Here is a 10005-nt window from a genome sequence, read left to right on the forward strand (position 1 = left end):
TGGAAAATAGGATCCTGGCAGAGATGTGGCGAGGGACAGGAAAAGGGAAACATCATCCTCACCTTGAGGGCAATAGAGGCATTTACAGTTCCTGAGGTGCAAAGATATTGGGATCCCTTCCTGGGTTTCCAGACTTCTGCCTGGGTGTTAAGGATGCTCAGAACAGCTCATCTTCCATAACCAGAGGCAGTGGGTTATGGAGAGCAGTGGGGTGGGGACACTGCTGGAGTGACAGGAACCCCACTGAGAGCATGTTTGTTTCCAGGCCTGCTCTGCTTTGTGGTTGGAATCACCATTGTGGCAATGCACCACCTCAACCTGGATCTGCTGAAAACCTTCTTTGATCTCCGTGAGGACAAAGCAGAGGAGTACCAGGAAATGCCTGGGGTGTTCATCAACCCTCACTTCATTAACAAGGGCCTGTCTCCTTCTCAGCCCTCTGCAATCAACAGCATCTAGAAGAAAGCCCTTACTCTCTCCCTGAAGATGGACCCAAAAGGGCAGAACATATCCCTCTTGATGTCCCCACATGCATTTCCCCATCCAGCTGCCTTTGAAGTGCCCATTGGGACAGGTCCTTGCTGGGAAGTACTTTCACAGACTGAGTGTCCCTGACAGTGCCCTGTGGAAGGGGCAGCCTGTGCTGGCAGGCTCCCATCAGAGCAGCTCCCAGCTCCAGAGACCTGAGCTGCACTCACCTGGGTCATTTTCAGTGGATTTTTTTTGTCATTTTCTGATGATTTTAGCTCATTTGGGTGCATTTTTGGTGGGGATCCCTGTCCTGGGGGAATGCCCTTCCTGCTCTGTGCCCTGGCCCCTGGTGCAGTGCAGGATTCTCCAAGGGTCTGCTCCTGCTGAAACTGAGAAACAGATCATGAGTAACATTTCTCCCTGCCACTCCAAAAGCCTGGGATTAAACTGCTCATTTCTTTCCCAAACATGACATTTTCTGATTTAGGTGTACCCAGGAAAGCCAGGCATGGATCCAGCTTCTGGAGGCTCGATGCTGCAGGGGCTGGAAGAAAAAAACCTGCTCCACCCTGAGTAAATGTCCCATGGAGTTTGCTGGGATGTGGTGATGTGATACTTTCCACCTTCCAATTTGGCCTTTATTAGACAAAACTTGTAGCCTAGTGTGAGCCAAAAAGATTTCATAGGAAAGGGAGTGAAGAGTGAAGTTATCCCTGTGCAGCTGGAGCACACTCAGACTGGCTGGGCAGCAGGGGAGGGAGAGAGGGCAAATCTGCCCCTCTGCCTCACTCAGGTGAGACCCCACCTGCAGAGCTGCCTCCAGAGCAGGACATGGAGCTGCTGGAGTGAGTCCAAAGGAGGTCACAGAGATGCTCTGAGGGTGGAGCCCCTCTGCTCTGGAGCCAGAGAGCTGGGAGTGCTCACCTGGGGGAGAGAAGGCTCCAGGGAAACCAAATGTCTCATGGCAGGTTTCAAGGTGACCCACTAAGAAACCTTTGTCATGAGGAGCTGTGAGAATGTAGGAGAGCCTCAAAAGGATTTCAGCTAGCTGAGTGCTGGGATTTTAACTAGCTGTAAGATTAAACCAGCAAAACTCCCTTAGGAAAAGGAGCATCCAAGCACATGAGGTTTGAAGGCACTGATGGGAAGATGGTACAGCAAAACACGAGATATTGGGGGGGGTATGGGACAGATCCCATGACATAGGAGGCTGGGGGGTTTCCCAGCATTTTGGCCATCACATCTGCCTCTCTTCAGCTTCATCTCCTGCTTTAGGGCATGATTCCTGCCCAAGAGCACCCTCTCCAAAAGGAAAACTTTATCCTCTTGTAGCAGATGTATAGGAGCATGAACCCAACTAAACAAAACTGAAATAAAGTTTGATCTATTTGAAGCACTAAGTGTGTTTGAAGCACTCTGTGTGTCCTGTCTGCATCCTAGCAAGCACAGGATGGGCAGGATTGCTGCAGGTCCTGGAAGGGGCAGCTGGGCTGTGGCAGTGACAGGATGGAGGTGCAGGGAGCACTTCATGCAGTGCAGTGGGCAGGTGGAGCTGGCTGTGCCTTGGGAACCAGCTCCCCACAAGGAATGTGCAGGTGGAGATGCTCTTCCCTTAGAGCCACACGGGGGGCACATGCAGGACCACTGCTCAGGGGGGATTATTTTGGTCACAGCAGCTTCTTCACTGGCCCTGTGGTTGGGCAGCTCCTGCATTGTGCTGCTAGAGGTGCCACCCTCTCCCTCCACCACAGCTCCCAGCTCAGTTTCCTGGCTGGATCGAGGTGTTGTTGGACAACAAGAGGTAAAATTATCACCCCTAAACCTGTGACTGTTGGCCCAGGTGGACTCTGTCCCCCCAATGTCTGGGGAATCTGGCACCCAACCAGAATCAGTGCCAGCAGTGGAACAAGCACTGTGAGCACCTCAGGGAGCACAGCCCAGGGCTCTGCAAGGACCATGGCACCTGGCAGGCAGCCCCTGCCCTGCTGCCCAGGCAGGAACACACAGGAAGGGCTCATGATGCCTGAATTCCAATTGACTAAACCAAAGGTGTTCGTTGCATCTTGGATCTAGTCCATCTGTGTGCTGCAGCATCTCCTGATAGGTGTCATTGGGCTGGCTGAGCTCTCCAAGCCAAAGGAGCTCAGCTCCAAACCCTGCTGGGTGCTCTAGGTTTCACTGAGGGCTCTTCCCACCCACTGGGGTGGGAGAGGATGGCTGAGCTCCTCCTGCCCAGAGGGCCTGGCCAGTGGTGGTTCTTCTGCAAACCCCTGTGCAGGGCTGGAGGGAGCTCCCATCCAACCTCCCACATACTCAGGGGCACACCAGGAGCTAAAGTTCTCCCATATTCCCCCTGCTCGTTTGCTGGGGATATTCCAACACCCCATTTAGGGTGCACTGCCTTGACTCCATTGCCCTGCACTAGCTGACCAGCTTAGCTGCCCTGTCCAGGGCTCTGCCTTTTCTTTATCCCTTCCCTGTGCCTGCCACATCACAGCAGCAGTCCTCAGAGGAACACCTCCATCAACAGGCAGGTGAAAGGGCAAGTCAAACTTATTTATTGAGACAGAGGGGAAAATAAATGAGCACAAAGCAGAACAAATGGTTGTGAAATCCTCAGAGAGGTAAAGGGGTGCAAAACTGGTGTGCACCCCCTGTCTGTGTGGGCAAGGCCAGGCTGGCTGCCAGCAGCCAGGAGTGGAGCTGCCTTGGAGTGCAGAATGTCAGAGTCTCTTGCCCCTGACATGAGCATTGCCACAGCTGAGCAGGAGAGAACCCACCCTGCAGGTGCTGCTCACCTCTCCCTGCTTATAGCTGATCACTGCTGCACCTCCTGTCCCACCTCCTCCTCTCCTCCCCTCCCTCCTGCTCTGGTCCTTCCAGCATCCTCCTTCAGTAGGTACCTCCCACTAAATCACATCCCTCTTTGCCATCCTGCTCTTCACCTCAAGCTAAGAGGAGCGTGGGGTACAGGGCACCCTGGGGGGCACAGCTCCATCTGCATTCCTGATGCTGATGGGAAGAGCATCCAGGGACAGGGGGCTTTCTGAGGGTCTTCAGTGTGAGGGGGCTCTTGTGGCTCTACTCCTTTGGCTCATATCTGTGAGTCTGCAGTTACTTGCTTTCTCCCCAGTTTGTTCTGATTTAATCTCTGTATCCTGGGGGGACTCAGGGCTTGTTGGGATGGACCGAGAGGAAGGGCAGTAAAACAGAAAAAAAAAAAAAAAAAAAGGAAAAAGAGGAGAAAAAAAAATGTGAGCTGTTGTATTTGAGACACTCTTTCAGATCTGGATATTCTCACCAATTGGCTCTTGTCATATCTCTCCCCACCTGTGCTCCTGATGGATTTGGTGACTCCAGGAGCAGCATCTGCAGTGCCTCAGGGCTGGGTGCCTGTCCCAGGGCAGAGCTCCCCCAGGGGCACCATGAGCCCCCCCTGTGCAGAGCAGCTGGGCTCAGCTGGCAGCCAGGACTTGTCCCAGGGCTCCTCTTTGCTGCTGCTGTCCAGGCTAAAGACGAGCTTCAGCCTCTCTGGCTGCAGGGAGTTGAGGATGAGGGTGGCCAGCCCCAGCAGCAGGCACAGCAGCCCTGCAGTGACAGACACACAGTGACCCCACTGCAGGAGTGCTGCTGGCCCCAGCTCCACCCAGTGCACACCAGGGACAGCTGCCAGCACCCAGCAGGCCAGGCAAGGTGCTGAGTTCTCCTTCCCCATCTTGATTCTAGCATCACTTTGGGCTCCCAGCACAAAAGAGAGGTTGATGAACTGGGGTGGGGAGTCAGGGTTGGAGCCCACTGTGCACAGGGAAAGGTTGCAGCACCTGGGCTTGTTCAGCCTGAAGAAGAGGAGTGTCCAGGGGGACTCAGTTACCATCTGCTGCTGGAAAAGGGCTGGTCTCCCTGGGGGTGGTGCTGTAACATGGAAAACTCTGGTTTGACCAGAGGGAACAATTGCTGCTGGGAAGTGGAGCAGGTCCTGAAAACAGGGGAAATCTCTATCCAGCAGGTGACTCCAAACATTCCAATCTCTTAACTGCTCATCTCTTCTTCTCCCCAACCTTGCTAATTCTGATCTAAAGTCTTCTAACCTAAAACTATCATCTTCTGTATCCAGCTGGTGACTCCAAACATTCCAATCTCTTAACTGCTCATCTCTTCTTCTCCCCAACCTTGCTAATTCTGATCTAAAGTCTTCTAACCTAAAACTATCATCTTCTGTGGCCAGCCATGGATAAAAAAGGGATTAGGAACTGTTGGGGCATCATCTGTGTAGGGATGGAGAAGAAAAGCCCCAGAAGCAAGCTGAGCACTCACCTGTCACTAATGTCAGCCAGAAGGATTCACCATAGCCTGTTTTCAGGGAAGCTGAACCAAACTGGATGGGGCACTCCAGGGTGTTCCTCACAGTGGAGAAGAAGAGCAGTGAGAAGAGGATCACGGTGGCAGTGAGCAGCAGCATGTGGCCACCATAGAGCAGGATGGACATGGAGAAGAGCAGGATGGAAATGAGCCATGTGCAAAAGGCCAGCCTGCAAAAGGACCACGAAATTGAGCAGAAAACATCAGCTGGGAGTATCTATTGAGGGCCTCCTCTCCATATCCCAGTGGAGGGATAAAACCTGGGCAATCTCATCCAGCTGGCCCTGTTTCTGCGGACAGCTGAACAGCCTGATCCAAGCAATCAAACAACTGTGTAATGACATGAGTGGAGCTGTGGGACAGATTCCACAGGAGTAGGGAGGGATCTCCACCCCTGGGAACTTTCAGTATTGAATTTCCTGAAGCCCCCAAGCACCTTGGCATGGCTTTGGCATCAGCCCTGCTCTGGGTGTGGGACTGGAGTAGAAATCTCTGGAGGTTCCTGTGGGAGACTGAAATATTAATGTTCAGTAGCTGAAACATTTGGGCATTTGCAGAGGCAGCAGGTGCTTTGCTGGGGCTGGGTTCCCCCTGCCAGGGGAAGGAAAGGTTTTGGGTGTATGGTGGCAAACCCTCTGGTGTGCCTGAGGACCCACCCTAGAAGCTTTGGGTTTTGAGCCCAAGCAGTTCCCACGAGTTCAGAGGGACAATGGCACCAAGGGACACCTTTGTTTGGAGAGCTGCACCATTAGCTATGCCCAAACCTGATTCAGCACCTGGAGTGCACCCAGCTGCCAGCCCTGCCCTGTGCTTGGGGCTTAGCTCCCTGGGGGGGTGAGCCTAACAAAGTTTTTCTGATTCCAAGGGAAAAAAACAACAAAAAATCAGTTTTCTTGAACATTTCTGATTGAAATACAGGAATGTTTGATGGGGTTAATTATTTTTCCTGAAAATAAAAAGGGGATGGATACAGGGACCTGGAACCTACATTCATGGTGGAATTGCAACTCTCTCTCTTCCCTGCAGTGCTTTTCCCACCACCTCTGAGACTCATGGGGGTGCTGGAACTCCACAATCACAACAAGGGATCTGTTTCACACCAAGACATGAGCTCTGAGCACCCTCTTGCTGGCCCCTCCTGCTCCCCTTGGGCAGGTCTGTGCCCATGTGGGTGTGCAAAAAGACCCTTCACAGTGGATCTTCACTGGGACTCTTTATCTTGGTCCTTCAGAGAGATCTCAAAGTGAGATGCCACAGCTGCATCTGTTTTCCCTGCAGTTAATTTTTCTCAGGCTGCAGTTTTGTATGTCTGGGGACATGGATAAAAGATGCTGCAAGGGCTGGAGCCCCTCTGCTCTGGGACCAGGCTGGAGAGCTGGGGGTGTTCAGAGAGGAGGGAAGGCTCTGGGGAGACCTTACAGTGCCTGGAGGGGCTCCAAGAGAGCTGGAGAGGGACTGAAAACAAGAGCTGGGAGAGACAGGAAGAGAAGGAATAACTTCCCACTGCCAGAGGGCAGGGTTAAGTGGGATGTTGGGAAGGAATTGTTCCTGTGAGGGTGAGGAGGTGCTGGCACAGGCTGCCCAGGGAACCTGTGGCTGCCCATTCCCGAAGTGTTCCAGGCCAGGTTAGACAGCACTTGGAGCTACCTGGGATAGTGGAAGGTGTCCCTGCCCAGGGTGGGGGGTTAGAGAAACATAAGCTTTAAGATCCAACCAGAATCACTCCACAATTCCACAATTCTTTGATCGATGACAGACCCGGGAAGCACGAGAACCCCAGATTCTGCAGAGAGCCAAGGCTTGGGCATGCCCATACACCAACAGAGGTGGCTCCATAAAGCTCCCTGTGCTGTGCCTGGCTCTGCCCAGCTCCCCAGAGCCTGGGGCAGAGCTGAGCCCCCTGTCACTCACCCCAGGGCCAGGGACAGGTAGTGGCCGGCGATGCGGTACTGCCTGTGCACGGCACACGGGCTCTGCCTGCTGAACTTCTCTGCCACGTACAGGATGGGGCTGGGCAGCCCCTTCTGCAGCCCCTGGCTGTAGCTGTGCTCATAATCCGCCCCAAAGCTCCAGGGAAAGTGCTCGTTGTAGTTGATGGTCTCGTTGATCTGGGTCACCGGGTTCCCTGCGGGAGGGACGAGCTGAGGTCCTGCTGTGGCAGCACTGGGCAGTGCCAGGCAGGAGCGGGGCCATGGCAGGGTCCCAGCAGGGACAGGCACACCAAGGGCCTTGCAGAGCAGCTGCAGAGCTGGTGGGGCTGCAGAGCTCCAGGTGGGGACACCAGACTCACCCCTGAGCGTGACGTTCACCCCTGCCAGGCCGATGTGCAGCCCAACGTCCACGTTCACCTGGACGGGGCTGAAGGACTTGTAGGAGGTGTTTGCCTGCACCCAGCCAGTCTCCCAGTCTCTGGTGAATTGTACAGCTGTGCAGAGTTCAGGGGTTAGTTACAGCAAGACATGTGGAAGCACCAGGATGGTCACCATGGTCACCTTCCTCATCCCAATGTCAGACTGGACTGTTAGCCCAGGGGGCAGGAGTCCTGTGTGTCAATATCAACCCCAACCCATCACCCTGAAAGCCCCCCTTGGGTTGGTTTCTGCCCAGCCCCAGTGCAGATCCTAACCCTGGTGGCAGTGGGGCTGATGTGTGGGCACTGTCTGGGCACTGCTTTCATCATCCCCTGCCCATTTACCTGAATTCCCTGGAAGCTGGTGGTTGGCTTTTGGTGGCTGCCATGGATTTGACCGCCACTCTTTAGACTGAGGCAGATGGGTGCCTTCTACCAGCTGGAACCCCCTCCCAGACACAAGACATGTCCATCTTCCCCATTAACTCATCCTACGGGCTGCACTTGGCCCTTGACTGATCTATTCACCCTCCCCCACCTTTCCCCTCCATTTTTTGGGCATCCATGAGCTTCCTCCCAGGTTCCCAGAACTCACTGAGGATCACTGCTCCCATGAAGAGTCCCAGCACCCACCGCAGGAACCAGAAGAGTCGCTGCAAGGGGTGAGCAGAGTGGAGGGAGAGCTGTCAGCCAGATTTTACCATGGGCACCAAGCACATAATTCAGAAACAGGGTGAGGAATAGACCTGTCCCTCCCCTGGGGGGTCACCCATGAGCTTTGTGGGTGGGTGGCATGGGGCACCCCTGCTGTGGTGGGAGGGAGGCAGCAGGGGGATTGAGACAGAGGAAAAAGATCAAAAGAATCCATTTGAGAAAGACGTGACATTCCTTTTCTTGAGAAAGAGGGTGGAGACATTCCCTCTAGCAGTCTTCAGCTGCAATTCCCACTCTTATCCAAACCTGGTGTGTTTGGAGGTTGACAGCTGGCCACAGCTGTAGGAAAAAGGAGTGACCAGGCACTTGTGGAGTGGCAGAAGCCCCTCAAGCAGCCCTGCTGCAAGACCAGGCACACAAGCAGCACCTGATGTGGCTCACGGGGTCTGCTGGCCACCCTGAGCCTGGTGAACAGTGCTGGGACATGCCCAGCACACACCTCCTTCTTTTATTGAGGGTTCTGGGAAGGTGGGGTGAGATCTCTGAGCCTCACCCTGCTGTTCCACTCTGGTGAAATCATTTAGGCTTGTTCACAGAGAAACCCAGCCAAGATCAGATCTAGCTTCCTCAGCAATCTGGGGTGGTGGAGTTTGGTGTCTCTGGGATGAGTGTTCATGCTGGGATAGGCTGAGCTCAGCCCCATGGCTCTCTAGAGACCCCTGAGCTCTGGCCATGAGCCTGTTTGCTTGCCAGGTCTGTTAGGGAGGCTGAGAAGGAGGAGGAATGTGGCATACATAGGCAGGGAGCAGAGGTGTGAGCTGCTCCTGCCCTTCCACTTACCCCCCTGCCCGGGATCCCTGGCAGGATGACGATGAATGTGACCAGGATGCAGAGGAATACGGTGACAATGACAGCCTGGGTAGTGTCAAAGGGGAAGCAGGCATTGGCTCCAGGGTAGAAGGGGTAGGAGCCATTCCACAGTGTCATCTTACTGCCTGGAAGGACTCAAAATTGGCACCCAGAGAAGAGACAGTGGTGAGAAAATCATCTCTGCGCATCCACTCCAACCAGCCTTCTCCATGGAATTACCTCCTGCCAGCACTCTGCTTGTCCCTGGCACGTCCCAGTGCCCGTGGGAACTCCTACACTGGCCATGCACTCAGGGATCTCCCAAGGGAACCCTTCATCTTCCCAGCACACAGCCCACAGCAAAGACGGGCTGGAGCCACCAGGGTATCTATCTGCTGCAACACCCAGGGTGTCCCCAAAGAGGGACAGCAAGACATGCAAACAAAACACCCCCGGGCTGCTCACTCCCCTCTGCTTTCCATCCCCAAACCCTGTGGTCCCTCCCTGGTTCAGCTCTTTATCCAGTGTCCTGAACTCCGCCGTGCTCCCCGCTGCGCCCCGGGCTCGGGGTTAATCCCTGCACAAACAGAGCCCGACTGGGCAGCTCCTGCTGCGCCGCTGTGCACTCAACATCGCCCGGAGGGGACAGAAAAACTGCAGCGGCATGCCAGTCACTCAGGGGCCAGCTGGGGATAAATAAACACCCACAGCCCCTTCTCACCCCGAGCCTACCTGCGCTCCAGCCGGACCCGCACTGCGATGAGCCGGGATGCACCGGGATGAGCTGAGATGCTCCGGGATGCGCCGGGAAGCGCCGGGATGCTCCGGGAAGCGCCGGGATGCTCCGGGAAGAGCCGCGATCTGCCCGCCCGCCCGCCTGCTCGCACTCCCTGCCAAGGCTGCGGGCGAGCAGCCAGCCCTGGAGTCACGGCTGTTTTCCCGGTGTTTCTGACAGCGCCTGCCTCCGAAGGTGGTTGGATCATCCAGCCCGAGCCAAGCGGAGCCGCTCCTCACTCCTGCAGCGGAGCTCTGGGCTGGCGCAGCCCTGGGAAGGGTTTGCCTTGCTCTTGAGAGGAATGTCGGGCTTGTCTGTGGGTCTGCTGGTAGATAAAACCAGCACTGAGAGAGAGAAGAAACAACGGGATGGACTCCACTGATTGGTGAATGGGAAAAAGATAGTTGCCTTTACAAACAAATCGTGGGTTTGCTGATAAATGCAATTCCATATTGGAAGATGAAAGAAGCAATAGGAAAAAGCTATGAATTCTATAATAATTAAAAATTAAAAGGGAGGGTTGTACATTAGAGGGGAATCTCAGGTG

The 10005-nt window shown here is 54.6% G+C and overlaps 2 protein-coding genes across 2 annotated transcripts in view; one reads left to right on the forward strand and one right to left on the reverse strand.

Annotated features, from left to right (window-relative positions):
* DUOXA2 (dual oxidase maturation factor 2) overlaps positions 1 to 715 on the forward strand; it is a 6394-nt gene extending 5679 nt beyond the window's left edge. Inside the window, exon 7 of the mRNA XM_079317952.1 lies at positions 266 to 715. Coding sequence (XP_079174078.1) covers positions 266 to 459 — 194 coding nt within the window. The 3' untranslated portion in view covers positions 460 to 715. The remainder of the gene's footprint in view (positions 1 to 265) is intronic.
* Positions 716 to 3719: 3004 nt separating this feature from the next.
* Positions 3720 to 8821, reverse strand: DUOXA1 (dual oxidase maturation factor 1; the record flags this gene model as incomplete). The annotated part of the gene is made up of 6 exons (XM_079317951.1): positions 3720 to 4059; positions 4786 to 5000; positions 6742 to 6955; positions 7121 to 7255; positions 7776 to 7833; positions 8675 to 8821. The coding sequence occupies 6 exons, from the start codon at positions 8819 to 8821 to the stop codon at positions 3851 to 3853; spliced, it is 978 nt and encodes a 325-aa protein (XP_079174077.1). The 3' UTR covers positions 3720 to 3850.
* Positions 8822 to 10005: the final 1184 nt, after the last annotated feature.

This window comes from Erithacus rubecula, assembly GCF_903797595.1.
Source record: "Erithacus rubecula genome assembly, chromosome: 14".
Lineage (NCBI taxonomy): Eukaryota > Metazoa > Chordata > Aves > Passeriformes > Muscicapidae > Erithacus > Erithacus rubecula.